This window comes from Dysidea avara, chromosome 9 (assembly GCF_963678975.1).
Source record: "Dysidea avara chromosome 9, odDysAvar1.4, whole genome shotgun sequence".
Classification (NCBI taxonomy): domain Eukaryota; kingdom Metazoa; phylum Porifera; class Demospongiae; order Dictyoceratida; family Dysideidae; genus Dysidea; species Dysidea avara.
Genome location: NC_089280.1, coordinates 27,924,159 through 27,946,933, shown reverse-complemented (window position 1 = coordinate 27,946,933; position 22,775 = coordinate 27,924,159). Strand labels below are relative to the sequence as shown.

General features: G+C 39.5%; 1 protein-coding gene across 1 annotated transcript in view; it reads right to left on the bottom strand.

The window, feature by feature from the left end:
* LOC136266004 (protein NLRC3-like) overlaps positions 1–20,399 on the bottom strand; it is a 31,105-nt gene extending 10,706 nt beyond the window's left edge. The window contains exon 1 of the mRNA XM_066060955.1: positions 20,131–20,399. Coding sequence (XP_065917027.1) covers positions 20,131–20,303 — 173 coding nt within the window. The 5' untranslated portion in view covers positions 20,304–20,399. The remainder of the gene's footprint in view (positions 1–20,130) is intronic.
* Between the last annotated feature and the right edge of the window lie 2,376 nt (positions 20,400–22,775).

Sequence of the window (22,775 nt, the reverse complement as noted above, 5' to 3'; positions counted from 1 at the left end):
CTACCATGTAGAGAGTTCAGCTGCAAACAAATTACCCTGTAGAAAGATCAGCTAGAAGAAGTTACCTTGTAGAGAGTTCAGCTACAAACAAATCACCCTGTAGAGAGATCAGCTACAAACAAGTCACCCTGTAGAGAGTTCAGCTAGAAGAAGTTACATTGTAGAGAGTTCAGCTACAAAGAAACTACCATGTAGAGAGTTCAGCTACAAACAAATCACCCTGTAGAGAATTCAGCTACAAACAAATTACCCTGTAGAAAGATCAGCTAGAAGAAGTTATCTTGTAGAGAGTTCAGCTACAAACAATCACCCTGTAGAGAGTTCAGCTAGAAACAAGTCACCCTGTAGAGAGATCAGTTAGAAACAAGCCACCTGTAGAGAGTTCAGCTAGAAGAAGTTACATTGTAGAGAGTTCAGCTACAAAAAAACTACCATGTAGAGAGTTCAGCTACAAACAAATCACCCTGTAGAAATATCAGCTAGAAGAAGTCACCTTGTAGAGAGTTCAGTTACAAAGAAACCACCATGTAGAGTTTGGCTACAAACCAGTGACTCTGTAGAGACATCAGCTAGAAGAAGTTACCTTGTAGAGACAGCTGCGAAGAAACCATCATGTGGAGAGTTCAGCTACGAACAAATCACCCTGTAGAAATATCACCTAGAAGAAGTCACCTTGTAGAGAGTTCAGTTACAAAGAAACCACCATGTAGAGAGTTTGGCTACAAACCAGTGACCCTGTAGAGACATCAGCTAGAAGAAGTTACCTTGTAGAGAGTTCAGCTACAAAGAAATTGCCCTGTAGAAAATTCAGCTACAAACAAATTGCCCTGTAGAAAGATCAGCTAAAAGAAGTTACCTTGTAGATAGTTCAGCTACAAACTAATCACCCTGTAGTGAGATCAGCTAGAAGAAATTACCTTGTAGATAGTTCAGCTACAAACAATTCACTCTGTAGAGAGATCAGCTAGAAGAAGTCACCTTGTAGAGTGTTCAGTTATAAAGAAACCACAGTGTAGAGTGTTCTGTAATAAATATATGTATTATATATATATAATTTGTACATTTACTGATAAAATCAGAAATGTTTTAAGTATTTAACATCTGCTTCATCTTTTCTTCTTCCTGTGGTAAAGAAAGAAAGATAGGTTAAAAAATCCCCAAATACAAAAAGAAGTGAAATCTAATCAAAAACAGCTAAGCTGTAAAAAAAGGTGCGGCCCCCAAAAAGGCCATGGTGAAAAAAGATGTGAAATCCAAAGTGGCGGCCAAGAAATGGCTGTGATGGTAGGTTAATGGTAAAAATTTTAATAACAACAATTCAGGTGAATTTTGTGCCAAGACCAAGCGGCACCAAATTCACCTGAATTGTTGTTATTAAAATTTTTAACATTAAACTACCATCACAGCCATTTCTTGGCCGCCACCTTGGATTTCACATCTTTTTTCAATTAGCTTGGCTGGCACTGGTCATATTCTCCGTTGTACCTTTGATATGAACAATATCTATAGGGCCGGGATCCTTGAAATGGCCGACAGGTTAGAGAATTGGTTATTAGGTACCTCACATAAGCTTTTCCTAACCAAATATCATCATGTGATTGGGAAACCTGTGCCATACCATATAAAAACATTTATTTCCTTAATGTACTTTAAGTGTAGCAAATCGCATATTGTCTGTATTGTCACCTTATTAAAACACAAATACATTTATGTTATTATGAATATATACCGTATTTCTATAAATATAAGCTGTGAGAATTTTTCACGAGTTAAATTTTCGCGTTAAAAGTTTTTCACCTGTGTCCTCAAGTGACGAAAATTTTTTAACAATGAATTATGTAACTTTATTAATTCTATACAGCCTTTTTTGAGGAAGCAGAATGACAAGCAGCAAGACTGAATTGTGGCATCTCCATTCCATGGAGGCTGCACCCCAGATTCAGAAGTTGTCTGTCACAAGTCAAGCAATGGACTGGAGTGAAATGGCTGCAGCTAGAAGCTTATTTCATCAACTTGCATATTTGTGCATATATACTCCATTTAATGTGTCCTGTAGTAGTTGTCTATCACGGAATCAGATGGCATCATTACCAATGTGCAGCGAAATAGACCGCACAGCTCCCTTCTCTCCTAGGATGAGGGAGGCCTTTGTTTTTAAAAGACCGCAGCAACCTCGATCCAGGTGGCCAGAAAGCAGTTAAACAAATTCATTCAACTTCTCGAATATTACATTGGTAAAATTTTTTTGCACAATTAATTTTCGTCGGATGCTAGCTTCAACAAAATATTTTTAACAGTTTATAAATATAGAAATACGGTACATGTATAAGAATGACTATCTCCACTGCATACGAAACTACCAACATGTGCAATTATATCTACACACATGCATCCGTATATATGTACATGCTGCTTCTACATATACATACACACATATAATATACATGTACACACATAAACATATACACCCCTACATACATATACATCAAGACATACAGTAGTGTGTCATGCGGCTCAAGAAGCCGGTGCGCAACACCCGTGAGTATATTGACAGGAAGAAAGAAAACACAATTTTCGCACCTTCGTAGCTCTGTGCTTTCTTGATGAAACAAGACGATTGTTGCTGTGGACATGCCCTCCAACTTCAGCACTCCATATTCCAAATTTGAGTGAAATCGCTTCACGCGTTCCCCAGATATGCGACTTCAAAAATTGGCTTAGTTTCTTTGTTTTTTTTCTTCTTATTTTTCTACATCTTGTCGCACACTTACAAAAACTGCTATACAATGCGAACGCCATATCCGATTGCTTTGAAATTTGGCACACAGACGGGGGGGGGGGGGGGGGGGGGGATAAAGGCGCATCTCAGTACCAACTTTGGCTGGAATACAATAAACAGGCAAAGAGTTATGAGCGATTATTCACGAAAATAACACCAATATGTTATCATACCTACAGGGTAAACCATGTATGGGAAGAAGCTGAAAATTGGTGTGTCAATAGGTTAACTATTGAACCTCAAACCTTTTGTGGTTTGAAAGAAATTGAGCTAAAAACCAGGAAGATACAATGAAAAAACCAACAGTATGTAACAATTATGCAATTGAGATTAGCTAATAAAAAAACGACTGCTTGTCACGCCTACCAGATAAACCACTTGGGGTAATGTTTTGAAAATCGCTGTACAAATGGAGTAATCATCTTAGAAAGGCTCATCAATGGTGTAGAAGAATCAGACTTAAAGCCACGGGGTTATAACACGAAATCCAACTTGGCACAGCAAGTGCGAGATCGAGATACTCTAATAAAGCAGTCACCCTAATAGAGCAGTCAACCTGAAGAGAATTCAAGAGATCAGCTAGAAACAAGTAACCTGTATAGAGATCAGCTACAAACAAGTCACCCTGTAGAGAGATCAACTACAAACAATTCACCCTGTAGAGAGATCAGCTAGAAGAATTTACCTGGTAGGGAGTTCATGCAACTATGGAAAGAGATAGTTCAGCTAGAAGAAATCACCTTGTAGAGTTCAGCTACAAAGAAACCACCATGTAGAGAGTTCAGCTACAAACAAATCGCCCTGTAGAGAGATCAATAGAAGAAGTTACCTTGCAGAGAGTTTAGCTACAAAGAAACCATCATGTAGAGAGTTCAGCTACAAACAAATCTCCCTGTATAGAGAGATCAGCTGAAAGAAGTTACCTTGCTACAAAGAAACCATCATGTAGAGAGTTCAGCTGCAAAGAAATCACCTGTAGACAGTTCAGCTATGAACAAATCTCCCTGTAGAGAGATCAGTTAGAAGAAGTTTCCTTGTAGAGAGTTCAGCTTCAAACAAATCACCCTGTAGAAAGATCAGCTAGAAGAAGTCACCTTGTAGAGAGTTCAGCTACAAAGAAACCATTCTGTAAAGAGCTCAGCTGCAAACAAATCACCTATACAGAATTCAGCTACAAACAAATCACCCTGTAGAGAGATCAGCTAGAAGAAGTTATCTTGTAGATAGTTCAGCTACAAACAAATCACCCTGTAGAGAGATCAGCTAGAAGAAGTTACCTTGTAGAGAGTTCAGCTACAAACAAATCACCCTGTAGAAAGATCAGCTAGAAGAAGTCACCTTGTAGAAAGTTCAGTTACAAAGAAACCACCATGTAGAGAGTTCGCTACAAACTAGTGACCTTGTAGAGACATCAGCTAGAAAAGTTACCTTGTAGAGAGTTCAGCTACAAAGAAACCATTCTGTAAAGAGCTCAGCTGCAAACAAATCACCTGTACAGAATTCAGCTACAAACAAATCACCCTGTAGAGAGATCAGCTAGAAGAAGTTACCTTGTAGATCGCTCAGCTACAAACAATTCACCCTGTAGAGAGAGCATCTACAAGAAGTCACCTTGTAGAGTGTTCAGTTACAAAGAACCACCATGGAGATTTCTGTAATCAATATAGTATTATGTATTATATATATAATTTGTACATAAAATATTTAAAGTACATCTACTTCATCTTTTCTTCTTCCTGTAGTAAAGAAAAAAGATAGGTTTAAAAAGTCCCAAAGCCGGCCTATTGGGGTATACAAATACAAAAAGAAATGAAATCTAATCCAAAACAGCCAAGCTGTAAAAAAAGTGTGCGACCCTCAAAAAGGCTATGGTGAAAAAAGATGTGAAATCCAAAGTGGTGGCCAAGAAATGGCTGTGATGGTAGGTTAATGGTAAAAATTTTAATAACGACAATTCAGGTGAATTTTGTGAAGCGGCACAAAATTCACCTGAATTGTCATTATTAAAATTTTTACCATTAACCTACCATCACAGCCATTTCTTGGTCACCACCTTGGATTTCACATCTTTTTTCACCATAGCCTTTTTGAGGGCCGCACACTTTTTTTACAGCTTGGCTGTTTTGGATTAGATATATATATATATGCATGTACATTCTACCCATATATATATATATATATATATATACACACATATAAATAGTGTTCTATCCCTTTAGGGGAGGGGATGTGGGGACAATACCTTTTTTGCACAAATGAAAACTCTGTCACCATGCAGTCAACACTGATTGCCATTTAAACTGTTGAAAGTTATCCTCTGCCAATTATTGCAGTTTGTATGCTAATAAGGAGGCACTACGGAGGAGCACACATTCACCCAGCGGTCCGCGCTGGGGCACTGCGGACCCTGAGACCAAGGAGTGTTCATTATATTAAGGTCCCAACGGCACCTATGGAGGAGAGGAGGTGGTCGCATACTGTCTGTACTGTTACCTCAGACACACTTATCAGTTGTAAATATACTACATGTACCAGAATTACTACAAATGAAAATACTAACATCTAACATACACTATATATATATATATATACACACACCTATACTAGTATGTATCAGTGTTCTATTCTTTTAGGGGAGGGTGTGGGGGCAGTACCTTAATCTGCTCAGGTGAACGTTCTTTGTTACCGGTCAACATTGATTGCTTGTTGCAAATTATTTTTTTTTGCCAAATTACTGTATTACAGTTTGTATGCTAAGGAGGCATGTGGTAAGCAGTACAGAGGCGCACACATTCACCCGGTGGTCCACGCCAGGGCACTGCAGACCCTGAGACCAAGGAGTGTCCCTAATAGTAAGGTCCCAATAGCATCTATGGAAGGGAGTCGCCTACAAACAACAAAGACAAATATATTGTAGCTAATTAGAACTTGCTTGGTATCATTGATACATAGGTTTAGTTGTTAAGAATGGAGCAATCTCGTAATCTCCTGGACGATTGTGGGGACATTATTCTACATTAGGGGAGCCATTTAATAGCCTCCGTTGGTTCCTGTATTAGCAGTAGCTTCCATTAAGTTCCCTGACTTTTCCGTTATCTCCGGCTGTAACGCCTTACTGCATCTCTTCTCAGCATCTTTTAGGTGGAATATCAATGATTGTACTGGTAGTAATGTCTGGTCTAGTTCCATGACTCTTCTGTGATGCCCCTCTTGTGTGTCCTCCTGGCAGCATATCAACAAAACGATGAATGACTTATTGAGTTGGCCGTATTGAACTTCTGGTATAGATGCAAGACTGTTTCATTTTTTGCCGTAAAGCCCGTCTTGCAGCGTCTTTTTAGGCAGTGTCATGAAGAGAACACTGACTAATTTATTGTTCATTATGATGTCATTATTATAATACGTAATTGTATGGTTGCTATATGTACCACTAGTTTTATATGAAAATTACTTGAGAGTAAAATAATGTTAGTAGTTGGTTGCTCGTTGTTTGTCTCTTCTTCGTGACAGGCAGTATGTTAACGAAATGACAAGATTCACTATGCCACATAGCACCATGTGTTCTAACACCTCTCCACGCGCTTTTTTCTTGTAACGCATGTGCAATGTTATTCTCCAATTATTGCCAAACCTTCTCATGTATGTGCCTTCCCAATCTTCCCTCCAGTCATGGTGGAGCTTCCGGCTAGTCACTACCATAATACACTCATGCATGCTCAACCGCAACATTAACCTAGTTTAACTAGTTAAACTCCATTAAATTTTACCTGGTTGATATACAAAAGTAGCGGTTGATTAAGCCTGGTGTTATAGATAAAGTATAACATCAACTTGTTGAATTAACATCTAGAATTGGGGTAAAATAAACCAAATACGTACTTTATCACTGGGGAAATATCCTACCTTCATAATTAGTACACTAATGTTTTATGATTTCTGCTTTTTGAAGCAGTGAGTCGAGTGAAGCCCAATTTCTCGCATCATGTGCTACTTAATACTTGGTTATGTGATTACTGTACAAAAATCACACATGATTATAACACGGATACAAATATTTATCACCTCCTTGTTCCATGCGTTGAAACTACAAACAATGTTTAGTATGTGACAAAGTCTCTGAAGTCCACATAATAACACCTTCACTTTCTTCATTATAACATCACACTTCGCATCGTGGATATTATCTGTAGCCATACCCTTAGTCCAGCAAAGACTTATTATTAGTCTGGCATAGCCGACCCAGTGCTAAGCCCAGATTACTGGTTTTCCATCCACAAAAATTGGAATTTCCATGTGGGCGGGAGGTCATTTCCATTTTTATTATTGAAGAAAATGGTCCAAATCACTGCAATAGCAGGTTATCTATTACTATAGAGGATAGTCAAACCCTTCTAGAAGGTAATACTTACATTTAACTGTGACTCTGTGTCAGTGGCGTAGCCATCCCTTCAGGGATGGGTGGACACACTCACCCACACATTTCACCCCATGCAGCTAACTAGCACAAAATAGGACTCTATGTACATTTGGTTTAAAACCTGTCTCAAAAGTGCATAAATATATCTAGCTAGCTAATAATATGCTACACTGCTATTTCTGCAGCTTATTTCACTAGTCTAATGCTACTGCATGAATGATATAGAAGCTAGAAATGAAAACTAACTTATTACACCTCCTTGTCTTGTTCTTTTTTAGCTCATCTGAACTTGCACACAACTTATTCTACTCCAGCCTGACTCTTAAGATAGTCATATGGCTTAACTGAATCTTTCATCTCCAACCGACTTGTCTAACATGGGAGAATTTAATATTTCATTTATCACTCAGGTCACTTATAACCTCGTCAACAACAGAATCCATGCTGCTCCTCACAACTCAGTAATCCAGATCTGAAAAAAACTGGATTCCTTCTTTCCTTGTGCTTTTCTTCCCCCACCTAAAATTTGAATCATGTGATGCTGTGCATTAAATAGAAAACATCGAAGCTACTCAGATCATTTGATGTAATTATTGAACTTGTCTCGTTATCAGCTGTTGATTTACAATGAAACCATGGCACTGCCAAAGTATGCACTACTCGTTTCTTGTTTATAATATCATTAGTGAGCAGGCGCCGCTGTCTCAGGGAAATTTGGATGGGTACGTGCCCACTCAGGCCCACCCTTGACTATGCCACTGCTCTGTGAGCAGCAAGGGGCCTTTTCTGTGCTGCAAAATGATAGCAATCTTCTAAGCACCAAAATATAAGCTCACGTGATTAATAGTCAGTAATAAAATTTGAGAACGTGGAATGAAGTGATGTGAGTGGGAATGACAAAAAGAGTAATTTTTCATGGCCTAAGTAGTGCAGGGGTCTGGTGACAGCCACACCACACACTTGTACCATTGGAATCTGCAAAGCAGTGATTCGTCACTAGAAGAATGCAGGCCTTAATTTAATTTTTAAGGTGCCAAGGACAAATGTCCTTACATATTCACAAATGTACAGACATAGAGTCAAATTGTACAGACATGAGCTAGAGGAGCACTTTACACTGCTGGAATTGGAATAGGGAGTTTCCATTGAAAGTTTTGAAGTTAAATACAACCACATAGCTGCAACATATCACCAGGTGGTCATTACAGCTGCTAGTGGTAGCAGTACACAAAGGGGAGGTGGCATTAGTAAATCCTTGGGTTGGGAAAATGTAATAATTATCTCCTAGCAACCATGTGAGTTATTGTTAGCACTGCAAACAAACCTGTACACACCAGCTTTTATGGTACCATTATTGGTTTTGCAAGAACATGTGTGCCCACCCAAAACTAATTATGTGCAGATGTTGTGCTATTTGTGTGGATTTTGTCTGCTGACAGCACATTAATTTAAGGCCTGAGAATGTGTCTCGATATTTTACTAGAAAAAAGCATAAGTAGATGTCATACGAACAAAGTTTATTGCAATTTAGGACCCAAACAAGTTTGGCTAACTAGAGTTCAAACAATCCCTTTGCAAAAGTTCATGAATTTTCAAACGTTAACTATGACAATTAATAATTTTACTATGAGTAAATTAAGTGCATAACTTTTTACAAAATGGAAAAAGAAACATACATCAATGGGCAGGTTTCTAGCATTGCTGACAATAGGGTCTTATTTGACTGATTGGTTCACCACTAAACCTGTCTTCTGAGGTCACATAGTAACTGATGTCTGATGCATTACCACATCTTCCCCACATCTAATTAGTTTATAATATTCAAATCATTATACAACATTCGACAGTTTGAACATTTGAACAAACAGTTGAATTCTACCAAGTTTGTTTGACCTTATTGCAAACGCACTGGTTTTGGTAAGATTGGTACAAGTATGTAATGTGGGTCAACAGTTTGCACTCCTCACTTGGGTCGGCTTACACCAGAGTAGGTTGTTACAAGGGATAGTTACTACCAATAAACTTGTAGAACCATGGATCAAGATCTTTGATTAGTGAAAATACGCCTTGATCACTTGATTTCAACTAAAAAGGTACTTTGATTGCTTGATATAAAAGCCTCCTTTTCTTACAAGTTGGCTTTTAAGGTGCTTGATCGACCGTTTTAGGATGTTTTGATAGCTTGATTTAACCTCTTGATCATTTGATTCAAATTTCACAAATGGTTCTAAAGGACCATAGACCCTTTGCATATATCTGCTGCCATTACAACTGTTAGATCGTGACCCTCGCTGCTACTCAACATCGACAACATCAGGCGCTGAAATGTTGCCAGGGCATTGCATAACCCAAACAGCATCACGTTAAATTGAAATAAACCCTCATGGGTACAAAAAGCTGTTTTTTCTCTATGTTCCCTGTCTACCTCCACCTGCCAATACCCACTTTTTAAATCTAATGTTGAAAAACACTTTGACCCTGCGAGTGTATCTAGAGTGTCATCTACCCTTGGTATTGGGTAAGCATCCTTGTGGGTTAGTTCATTAACTTTTCGGTAATCAAAACAAAATCGTACAGAGCCATCCTTTTTAGGTACTAATACAATAGGGGAAGCCCATGGACTTTTTGATGGTGTGATGATATCTTTTTCCTGCATTTCTGTCAAAAACTTCTTGATCTCATCCCTCTGGGGTAATGGTACTCGCCTCACAGGTTGTCGAATAGGGCTACCACAAGTTTCAATTTTATGACTTAGTATAATAGTACGGCCCAGGTCATTAGGATGTACAGCAAATATGTGAGCATAATGTGTCAACAATACACTTAATTGTTGAAGTTGGTGATCATTAAGGTTAGCAGGCGTCTGTTGCATGATGTTACTTAACACTTCTTCCCATTCTTTCTCGGTGCATCTGGTGTTGGGGGGCCCCCGAGTTTAGAAAACCCGGACCGGACCTTACCTGACCGGACCGGACCAGGTCAACTTCTTCAAGTAAGCCAATTCACACAATAGCTGTAACATACAATTCACGCAATAGCTAGCTATAACATACACTCTTCACCTTGTAGCCACTCTGCCAAGAACATAATTAGCTAGCTACGATGGCTCAGACTGCAACAGCGATCGCGCACGAAACTTCATCCACGATAAAACAACCTAACCAAGCTATTAAAATACTTTCTACTACATTACACTACACAATCACTACAAAGCTACAAGCTCTTTCTGTTGTGCTCAACTGTTACACACACACACTAGTAACCGCCCTAATTTATTAGAATCGTGATATACAAAGTGAAAGGAACTGAGATAACAGCTAACCTTCGAACTTATGTAAAGGAATGGTCATGGATGACTGGCTAAACTAAGAAAGGTAAGCTAGTGCCCATGCAGGGTAGCTATAATAAAGATTTCTGGAGTAGCAAGGTTTTGTTCTATTTAAAGCTTACCTTGACATGTAGCTATAAATACTCCATTACTCATTCATCACTACCGAAATAAATTCAGAGGTTTGCTGTTATCTTAGTTCCTTTCACTTTGTACATCACAAGTCTAATAACTTTGGGCGGTTACTAGTGTGTGTAACAGTTGAGTACAACAGAAAGAGTTTGTAGCGATTGTGTAGTGTAATGTAGTAGAAAGATTTTAATAGCTTGGTTAAGTTGTTTTATCGTGGATGAAGTTTCGTGCGCGATCGCTGTTGCAGTCTGAGCCATCGTAGCTAGCTAATTATGTTCTTGGCAGAGTGGCTACAAGGTGAAGAGTGTATGTTATAGCTACCTATTGCGTGAATTGTACGTTACAGCTATTGTGTGAATTGGCTTACTTGAAGAAGTTGACCTGGTCCGGTCCGGTCCGGGTTTTCTAAACCCCCCCTGGTGTTGGACTGTCTACCCACAGTTGATATTTCCCTAGTAGGGTCAATGGCTTCTGCTTTGGCAACTCTGGTCCCTTTAAAAACTGTGATAGGTTGTGACTCAAGATTTAACACACGTAGGGGCACAAGACCATTCTGGGGTGCAACAATTTCCCTTGCTATTAATACTTGAGGTTTCTTAGATTCTTTGTTCTCTACCAACCAGTTTCCCTCACATGCTAGAGGTATCTCACCCATGACCTCCATTTCACTGAAGCACGCAACAGTAAAGGATTCTTGGACACAAATCTCTACCTGTGCAGTAGTTGGTTCAGAATTTTTGGCAGATAGAGCTACTCTTGAACCCCGAGCAATTAACTACCCATGAACCAAGTCTCTATACATCCATTGGCCTCTAGGAAATTCAATCCTAGGATTCCCTCAGATGTTAATGAGTTGACTATAATTAGTTCTTGCTTAAACGTCTTCCCTGAGATAGTTAATTCCACCGCTGTTGACCCCTGAGTTTGTAATGGAGAGCCGTCAGCACCCACCAAACATGTTCTCACTGGAGTTAATTTGGGATGGTCAGATGGCTTTAAATGGTCCCACATCTCCTCACAAATAAGTGATACTGAAGCTCCAGTGTCCACTAGGAAGGATACTTAGTTTCCAAATACACTTGCAAGCCCTGAATAGTTTGATACACTATTTATAGCAATGACATCTACACCATTTTTTGACACACTATCACATTGATGTACCTGTGAGGGAGATAGCATATCCTCTGATGCTTGGTAATGATCATGGGATGTCTTAGTATTTTTGTGAGCAAAGTGTTGCTGCTTGTAAGCTTGTAAGTTTGATCCCTTGTATGTCTTCCTCTTTGGTGAGAATCTATTTGACAAGGGTGCCAACTTCTCAGCTTTCCTTCTAGCTGTGTTAATTGTGTGTTGAGGTTTTCCAATAATGTAGTAATACTACTAAGTGTGTCTATCTTAACTGGAACATCAGCTTCTTGAGAAGATACCTGCCTCGATACAGCCACGTCCTGATTATCTTCACCGCATTCATCATGCCTTGGTAAAAAGGTTTCTAGCTCTAGTGTTGCCTTGACTGCTTCTGTTAATGTCCTTGGTCGCTCTTGTCTTACTACAAGGGCGGTCTGTGGCTGCTGTAGCTGATCCAGGTAGATATTTAGCGTGATATACTCTCTTGCCTCCTCCTCCAGTTCTGGGTAGGCTTTGTCCACGAGTACACTACGTTGGTCTGCATAATCGCCCCAGCTCTCAGACTTCCGTTCACTCGAGACCGTAATTCCACCTTATACAGTTCTTTCACTACGGGCGGGTTGAAACATTCTTTCAGAGCTTCCTTTGCTTCTTGATAGGACCTATGACTGACACGTGTGAGCGCCACATGGGCTTTTCCTGTCAGGCGCACATGCATCCACTGTAATTTTTCTACATTGTCCCATCCATTGATAATGGCCACGCTTTCAAAATGTTGATTCCAGGAACAAAAGCTTCCTTCTCCAGAAAAAGTGCCAGGTAGAATTAGTGGTTTAATTTGCCCGATCGATGGCTAGCTTCAGCCGGTCCCGGATCCGTCGCCATTAACAATCACTGACCAGCTCAACTTCTCTGGCCGCTCTAAAAGAAGATGACAAAGAAACAACCGAGCAGCGGTATACTATTGTCCGACCTTTCCGGGTACCATTACACACAAACCCGCCACGGCACCACAGCTTCTTTGCCTGAGGTTCAGGATTAGTTGCTCGGCCGGAGAGATCGATCCTGCCGACTACCCCAGTGTTAGATAGTGACTCTTGCTGCTACTCAACATTGATAGCAACTTTTATCTGTCATTCCAACAAAAGCCTCATACAGGGTTACATACTCAGACCTTATTCCTATTTACAATACATGTTAATCATCTACCTAAAGTGTGACAATTACAAAAATATGATAATCTGTAGCTATTACAAAACATTAATATAATGGCCTCTGATACACAACATTTCACGATCTTAGAGTACAACCTGTTGGCATGTAGGTAAAAGCCTTCCATTACTTCTGTGAGAATTCGGGTAGTGCTACTTTCTTCTGTATTCTGTAGTATATGGTAGTTCTGTAGTGGTTTTATAAGTATTGTAGTTATGTAGTAATAGCATTAGGCATGTAATTGTATGACTTCTGGTTAGTATAAATGCTGTGTACTTTGTAGTTATAGACACTCTCCATATTGTGTTGTACAGTTATTATCACTTGTTAATAGTTCATTAATATAGCTAAGTATATAGCTAAGTATATAGCTAATACATGGTGTCAGAAGTGCCAAGTGAACCCAGAGTGATGGCTTCCTACCAGATTCCTGCGATAGAAACATTTGACTTCTCTACGCCAAGTGAGTGACCAAACTGGATTCACCGTTTCGAATGTTTTCGTCATGCTTCTGGACTTGCTGGAAAGTCTGAGGAAAGCCAAGTCAATACTTTGATCTATTCAATGGGAGACAAAGCTGATGACATACTACAGTCGTTCACACTTTCAGATGAAGACTTGAAAAAGTACGACACGGTTAAACAAAGTTTGATCCTCACTTTGTGAAACGACGCAATATCATATTTGAGTATGCAAAATTCAATAGTCGCAAGCAAGAGACTGGAGAGTCTGTCGACAGTTTTACCACTGATCTACACTGTTTAGCTCGTTATTGCAATTATGGCAATTTACACGACGAGATGATTCATGACAGAATTGTGGTTGGCATTCGTGACAGCAAATTATCACAAAGAATGCAGTTAGAAGCAGAGCTAACATTGACGAAGGCCATTGAAATTGCTAGCCAAAGTGAAGCTGTCAAGCAGCAGCAATCAACAGTGAGAGGCCATAGTGAGTCAATTAGTGTAGATGTAATTAAAAAGTGTTTACAAATAAAAGCATTCCTCCCCAACATAAGCTCAGGCAGTCCACCATGAATTCATTTAAGCAAACCTTAAGCCAAGCCTGCACCAGATGTGGTCAAACCCCTTCACATGAGAAAAAGTTCTGCCCTGCTAGGGATTCTGTTTGTCACAAATGTCACAAAAAAGGCCATTATAAGGCTTTGTGCAGGTCAAAGAGACATGTGGGGGAAGTGTTGGTTGATAATGAATATATCAGCATGTAGATGACGTTTTAGGTGTAATACACTCAGAGACAGATTCATTTAGTTCCAAAGAAGCTCCATGGACAACAACACTGACCTTAAACAATCGAAGTTTAGAATTCAAAATTGATACAGGGGCAGATGTCACTGTCATTTCAGAGGAAGAGTACCATGAGCAACACGACGGCCTCTTACAGCCAACAGATCGTGTACTAAGCGGTCCTAGTCAACATGCCTTAAATGTACAAGGCCAATTTAAGGGAATACTTCAAAGTGCCCAAGTGGAAACACAGCAGTCAATCTATGTTATCAAAGGGTTACGCAAAGCACTTTTGGGACGACCGGCAATCAATGCACTGAAGATCATTCAGCAGGTTGAACCAGTACAAGCATTTAATGCAGTCACTCAATTTCGAGAGCTATTTGCTGGCTTAGGCAGACTGACTGATAACTATACTATCAAGCTGACTGATGATGCTAAGCCATTTGCATTAACTACCCCCAGACGAGTTGCTGCACCACTGTTGCCAAAGGTAAAGGCTGAACTGGACCGAATGAGGGTTATTTCCAAAGTTACAACTCCCACAGACTGGTGTGCTGGGATGGTAGTCGTGCCAAAACCGAGTGGAGCAGTCCGAATTTGTGTGGACTTGACCAAGCTTAACCAAAGCATGAAAAGAGAGCATCATATCCTCCCATCAGTGGAGCAAGTACTAGCACAAATTGGAAATGCCAAAGTGTTCTCAAAACTTGATGCCAATTCTGGCTTTTGGCAAATTGAACTTGCAGAAGAGTCTAAACTACTTACTACATTTATTACTCCCTACGGCCGTTTTTGTTCCAACCACCTACCCTTCGGCTAACCTCTGCACCTGAACATTTTCAGCGGAGAATGAGTGAAATTTTACAAGGCTTTAAAGGAGTAGTTTACTTGGTGGACGACATTTTATTGTATGGCTCAAATCAAGAAGAACACGATGTCCACCTTATGGCAGCTCTTCAATGTATCAAGCAATCTGGGCTAACACTGAGCAAAGACAAGTGTGAATTCAACAAGTCAGAAATTAAATTCCTTGGCCAACTGGTTGATCACTCAGGAGTACATCCTAATCCTGACAAAATACGTGCTATCAGAGACATGAAAGCACCAACTAACATTCGTGAGCTACAACAGTTTTTAGGTATGATCAATCAATTGAGCAAATTTTCACCCTTCTTAGTAGATCAAACAAAACCATTGAGAGATTTACTGAGCTCCAAGAACCAGTGGATGTGGGGTGATAATCAAGCCAAAGCTTTTACTGACATCAAGAATGCTCTAGGATCCAGCCAAGTTTTGGGCCTATACAATCCTAGCAATCCAACTATTGTGTCAGCTGATACCTCCTCATTTGGATTGGGGGCAGTCTTACAACAGCAACAGCCAAATGGCAACTTGCGTCCTATTGCTTTCATTTCTAGATCTCTCACTGACACAGAGAAGAGATATGCCCAGATAGAAAAAGAGGCACTAGCTGTGACATGGGCGTGTGAGAGATTCCAAGACTACTTAATCGGACTTACCTTTCAAATAGAAACTGATCACAAACCATTAGTCCCTTTACTTTTAGCCAAGAATCTTGATGAGCTACCACTTCGAGTACAATGTTTCCGTCTTAGAATAATGAGATTCAACTATTCCATTTCACATGTACCAGGAAAGTACCTGTACACTGAAGACGCACTATCTCATGCTCCAGTTTCTACTCCAAACAGTGCAGATGACAGTTTTCAAAAAGAAGTTGGTTCCTAGTTATTAACAACCTACCAGCCACAGACACAAGACTAAAACAAATACAATCTCAACAAGAAGATCCTATCTGTATCCAACTGAAAAACTACTGCTTATAAGGTTGGCCAGAGAAAGCTTCAGTGAAAGGTCCTTACAAGATTTACCATGCTGTATCAAGTGAACTAAGTGTCAACAAAGGTCTTTTACTTAGAGGAAACAGACTTGTAATCCCTTCCAATCTCAGACCAAACATTCTGGACAAGCTTCATGTCGGACATCAGGGTATTACCAAGTGTCGTAGAAGGGCAGCTCAATCAGTATGGTGGCCAGGCATTTACAAAGACATCGAACAAATGATTTCTAAGTGTCCAACATGTTGCCAACACAAACTACAACATCCAGAGCCTTTACTACCATCAACTTTACCAGAACATCCTTGGCAAAAAGTTGCCACAGATCTATTTGAATGGAACAGTTCTTCTTACCTCCTAGTGGTGGATTATTATTCACGTTACATTGAACTAGCCAAACTTACTTCAACAACATCAAATGCAGTGATCAAACAACTTAAGTAAATTTTTGCCAGACATGGTCTGCCTCACGTAGTTGTATCACAAAATGGTCCTCAATACTCTTCAACAGTTTTCACAGAGTTTGCTAAGCAATATGATTTTACTCATATCACAAGCAGCCCTCAATTTCCTCAAGCAAATGGAGCTGCAGAATGTGCTGTGCGCACAGTGAAAACTCTTCTGAGTAAGAGCAATGATCCATACACGGCTATGCTAGCTTACCATTCTACACCACTTGAAGATGGCTATAGTCTATAGTCCAGCCCAAGGGTAGATAACTTCGTACTCTGGTACCTACCACACAGCAACAATTGAAGCCAAAACTCCCTAATGGCCAAGATTTGAGAAAGAAAGAAACCCAGATCAAACAAAGGCAGAAGCAAAACTTTGACTTAAGAAACAAGGCTTCTGATCTCAAGCCTCTTAAAGAGGGAGATGAAGTATGGCTTCCAGACAGAAAAGAGAAAGAAACTATTGTAAAACCTCAAGGCACTAGATCATACATGATACAATCGAAAAACCATAGTATGTATCGTAGAAACAGAAAAATGATACTACCAATGCCATCTCAGAAAAAGAGTAATGTAGAAACACCAAAGGCTAATAGCAACAAGAATGACAATAGTAAAAACAAGAACAATATGACCACTGTTAGTTTTCAATCAGAATCCACCCAACCAGAACAAGAACAAGTTCAATCTGAACAAGTTCCAGAACCAGTCACAGTGAAACAGACCAGAAGTGGTCGCATTTCCAAACCACCAGATCGTCTTGTCGAAACTGATGACTAAACTGAACTCTTCATTGTTGTGTTGTGTTTATACCCCAGAAGGGGAGATGTAGTATATGGTAGTTCTGTAGTGGTTTTATAAGTATTGTAGTTATGTAGTAATAGCATTAGGCATGTAATTGTACGGCTTCTGGTTAGTATAAATACTGTGTACTTTGTAGTTATAAATACTCTCCATATTGTGTTGTACATGCAGTTGTTATCACTTGTTAATAGTTATTAGTGTGTCATTAATATAGCTAAGTATATAGCTAATACATATTCCACTGCAACAGCTGACCCAGCACTCTTGCCTACGATATCAGGGTTACACAATGGGTTGTACTCTAAGATGGTGTAATGTTGCTATGGTAGCAGATATATATATATACACAGGATCTATACAGGGATAGGACAAGCTCGACATCAGATTATGCAATTTCAAAAGTAGCACAAAAATCTTGAAGAAAGTTATCATTTCCAGTTTTATATTACGTGTAGAGTAGTTATATTATGTGGTGTTTTACCAGCGTCTATTTGTCGGAAAGTTGCAGTGTTACACGCCACCTTCACGGTAATATAAGTCTTGTTTTTCAGTAACGGAACCCTTTTATCTCATGAGAATCACACCATTGTGGAGTACAAATGAAGTAGATATAATCTACACACCTATTAATCCCTGGTGATCCTTTCCATCAATACTTTTTACAGAAATCAATGCGTTTATAATTATGTGAAATGTTCTCGAAAATTAAGTATACTGGTTTTTGTTGTGCTACTTAATTAATATTGTGCTACTTAATTAATATTGTGCTACGAGACAGCTTGGGTTGAATATTCACTTATATTGACATACTTACAGTGTAGTTCTTCACAAGCCTTACCTACAAAGGTAACACCCAATTAACTATACTTTTCTAGCCCTTCACCAACTGAAAGTCAAATTTGCAAAACTATGAGGAGTGCCTAACTGAAATCTACGCGTTATATTGAGTCAGTGCACAGAGCTTCCAATCTCATGTTATTAGTTTAGTGTCTACACCATAACAAGTCAAGACTAGCACAACACAAGGGGTAGTCACTACCTGTTGACGGGGGAGGTGAGAACAAGCCCATGTACACAGGCAATGGAATGTGTACATGTCTTTAAAGACATATAGTACAAACTAGTGGCACTGCATTAAACTGAGACAATTTCAAATGGCTTGTGCCATGTGTTAGTGCAGTTCAATGCCTTCTCTAAAGCTTTAGTGATCATCAGGCATGAAGTCACATAGTCTGTGTACCTGTTTCGGGTATTTCTAAGCATCATCTCAACAAATACTGCAATTACATTGAAGCTATATAAGTGATTCTAGGATGGCCGAGTGCACTAGATACAAATATTTTGTTTAACTTACAGCTGCTTGGTAATATGTGCCATTCTATCCCACTGAAGCCATACATCTAAGTAAACAACTGGGAGTATATGGTAGTTAAACCCCAGTACATGGTAGTTAAACCCCGGCACATGGTAGTTAAACCCCAGTACATGGTACCCAGTACATGGTAGTTAAACCCCAGTACATGGTAGTTAAACCCCAGTACATGGTACCCAGTACATGGTAGTTAAAGCCCAGTACATGGTAGTTAAACCCCGGTACATGGTAGTTAAACCCCAGTACATGGTAGTTAAACCCCAGTACATGGTAGTTAAACCCCAGTACATATATGGAAATTACACATTCAGTTAAAAGACGTGCAATCAAAGCAAATTGAAGCCATACACACTATAAAACTACATGTTCAGCAAAATTGAAGCCATACCATTACATAAACTACATATTCAGCAAACAATTAAGTCATACACAACTGACATGTTTATGAACACATTGTTTATGAACTTGACTACTTCAGAGTGTGGGATAGAAGCTAGTTAAACCCCACCTGCACTCGTAGGATATCTAGTTATCAACACTTCGGCTTCCTCGGTTGGTTGATATTCTATTGATATTCTACTTGTGGTGGGGTTTAACTATAACATAACACCTTATAAAACAAGTTGATGCTGTGCTACATCTAAAAAACCAGGCTTGCAGGTTAAATAGAAGCCATTAAATTAATTACAGTAATGCTAAACAAAATGTGTAATTCATTAATTACTGATTACGTATTTATTTTGGTACTAAGGAACGACTTACTGGAAACAAAGTTAAACATACAAGTACACAAAGAGAAGTATCTTCTTGAGTGATTTATAATTTGTCTAGTGTGTTTTCAAACTAGGCCAAATTTCCTAGGCTGCTCTTCATTTTCAAATACGTATGAGCTGGACACGCCCTTTCTGAACTCAAAGCACTACACTATTCTAGTAGTCTAGGAGGCCAGCAGTGTAGTTTCGCCATTGTCAAATGCCCATAGAGCCCATAGCGAAAGCATTCACAGGGTTTTCAGAAAGCTGCCACACCAAATTTGAAAACCGGCATGACCTGCCCTATAGCAAAACTTACTCTACAAGACTATATAGTCTTCATTTCTCACACATACCATTTGCTCACGTGGGTGCAAACAAACACACATAGACACACGCATGCACGCACACACACCACTACAGTAAACCAGGCGTGTCGCCCCAAGCCGGCCTTTGGTATAGCAAATAATGTCTGACACAACTGCCAAATTGATCACTTTCGGAACAAGAGAAGTGCCGGCGCACGAAATAGAGCTTCCAATCAGCATAGCATCTATGGTTACAGTGAGTCAGTGACCAATAAATAGTAAATATTATGAGAAAATGGTCCTGCTACACTTAAGTGAGTGAATGCGAACTGTTTACCTATTTTTATCCGGAGTTTCGGGTAAATTTGCAATTTGTTTGCAATTGTCCTTTTTTATCAACCTGCATTCGCACAGTTCAGTGAGAATGAGATCGTGGTCATACGTTACTTCGCCGATCTTTCCATAGAACTTCATAAAAGTAATCTCCAACAGCTCTAGTCCTTCCATCATGTAAGCAAACTCCAACTTTAGCAACCCAAAGTAAGGATACCGGGAAAGTAAGCAAAAAACGCGAGTAGTCCCAATAAACAATCTCCGCAATACTACCCGTAGTTTCTCGTTTATACATGCTGATGTAAGCATGAAGAGTTTACCGGGAAAACCAGCGGTAAGACTTATGGCACCAGTTTACAACCGTGGGCACCCCCCCGCGCGTATTATTAGCGATTTTCAACCAATCAATGTTTCACACATATTTTTGCTACTTAAATTACACAATGTGTATTTGTGCATATGTGGTATGCTCTAAATGTGTTGCACATAGCATGCACTCCTGTGGTGTATGTGATATGTAGGAGATGATTGTCCACATTTGTCCATTAGTTAGCAAATGTGTATCTCCTACACATCACATACTCCGCCGAAGTATGTGATGTGTGTGTGATATGCACAAAAACACATTTTATTGTAGTGACAGTTCAAGTCGGTAAACAATGCCGGTATGCTTGTATCAATAAAGTAACCAATTTGCATTAACCAAGAGTAAATTTACTCTTGATTAACATTAACTCATAGAATTTCCATTAGATCAATCCAGTCAACAGTAGAGATCAAAAATTTGTATACTGACATAGGCGATTCTAAGGGGGGGCCAGGGGGGGCCAAGGCCCCCCCTGTTAAAAAATAACTTAAAAAATCTTGGGGAAAAGTTGCTGTATAGATTGGCATTGTTATTTTTAGCATTTTTCATGTTTTAGAACAAATTTTAGGCTGTTTTCAAGCCTTTAAATTGCAAAAATCCTGCAGCTTCTGGGGGTTGCACCCCCAGACCCCCCTGAAAATTCTACTTTATACTATAGCCAAACAACAATAGTTATGCCGTTCCCTACTGGGCCCCCCCTGTAGGTCAGGTCTAGAATCGCCACTGTATACTGATGATCAGTGGGGGCCCATACATATCTTAAGGTAGCCTCAGTTGAGTGAAACTAAACCCACAATCAAACTCCAGGCTTGGTGATATAGGTTTTATATACATTTTGAAACGATGTTTAAGTATAGATTTGAAAGCAGTGACTGCATGACTAAGAGTGTTGTGTACTGTTTGTAGATTGTTGACATTCCAGTAATGTTACACCAATTGTGAAACTGCAGATGATGTAATATTTCACAATAATACTATGATGAGTGGTTGACTTTGATAATAAAACCATCACATTCTACCCTTCCACTCCTGACTAATATGGTGTGCATACTATTCTTGTAAGGATGTGCCAGTTTGGACAATGATATCACACCTGTGTTAGCGTGTTGTGACCACTATTGTATTTACAGTGTAGCTACATGCTTAACTTAACCAATGTCAAAGTCAGGAAATTCGTCCTCAGTAGTAAGCGAATACTGGTGGAGTATCATTTTTGCATTGTACCTCCACAAAGTCACAGACAGTTGCTGGAGAAGTTGGTGCCTAGCAAACTTTTGAGGTAAACTCGACCGTTTCTAACCATTATCATTCACAATGTCCTAGAATTGAGTGTCCTTAGCTATCTCACCAACAGCAGTGGCCATCCCAGCCTGAGAAGAAGCAGAAGATATGACAGCAGACTGTGTGGTACTCCTGACGGAGAGATCAAAATAGGCAGGACAACCGAGATGAAAATCAGGGTGGTATATGTTACCAGGACGAGATTGGTCAGATGAAATGCCTTGCTCCCTAAGAACACCAGGGTGATCCTGGAGCAATTTAAGGTATGTATGGTGTACAATAGACACTAAAGTATTATGACACTGGATCCTGAAGGGACTATGAGATCACCCCAGTAGATGATCATCAAACTTAGGGTCCACAATGCGAAAAATCAATCTCTTCCAATCAACTACCTAACTATTGTCATGTGTTATGCTAAGTGTACTAACTTGAATAACACCAGCGTGGCAGCCAAGTTTTGTCACTTTCTTCTAGTAGAAAACGATACAAGTCTTAAAATCACATGATTTTTCGTTGCAGCGGTTCGTAGGGTTTATTATTAATTTTAATTATTAATTCTGGGCTGGCATCTCTGCTGATGTGCCCAGGAAAATAGGCACCGGCCGATTATGCCGGCATAATTTAAAGCATAATAGGTGGCCAAAAGCATCAAGCATAATGCCAGCATAATAGAGCAGTTTCAAAACCATGGTAACCAAAAATTACGCAATGGACACACCCAAATCGCCATGTTTTTGTACCAGACTGTTTCATGTTGCAAGTTGAATTCCTCGCTAAATCCATGCCAAGACTTATTAATACGTAAGTAAAAGAGATGCCAGTGATAGAATAAAGCATGTAGGTGAGTTATTACGCATTAAAAGATCCGTACTGCCTCCCAACAGGGTAGTTTCGTAGGAAGGAGAAATGCGTAAAGATGGATTTGGCCAAATTTAGACCTATTCACCGCCCAAAGGTGGTTAAAACTAGGGGAAACCTGCAGTATAGGTCTTTATTCA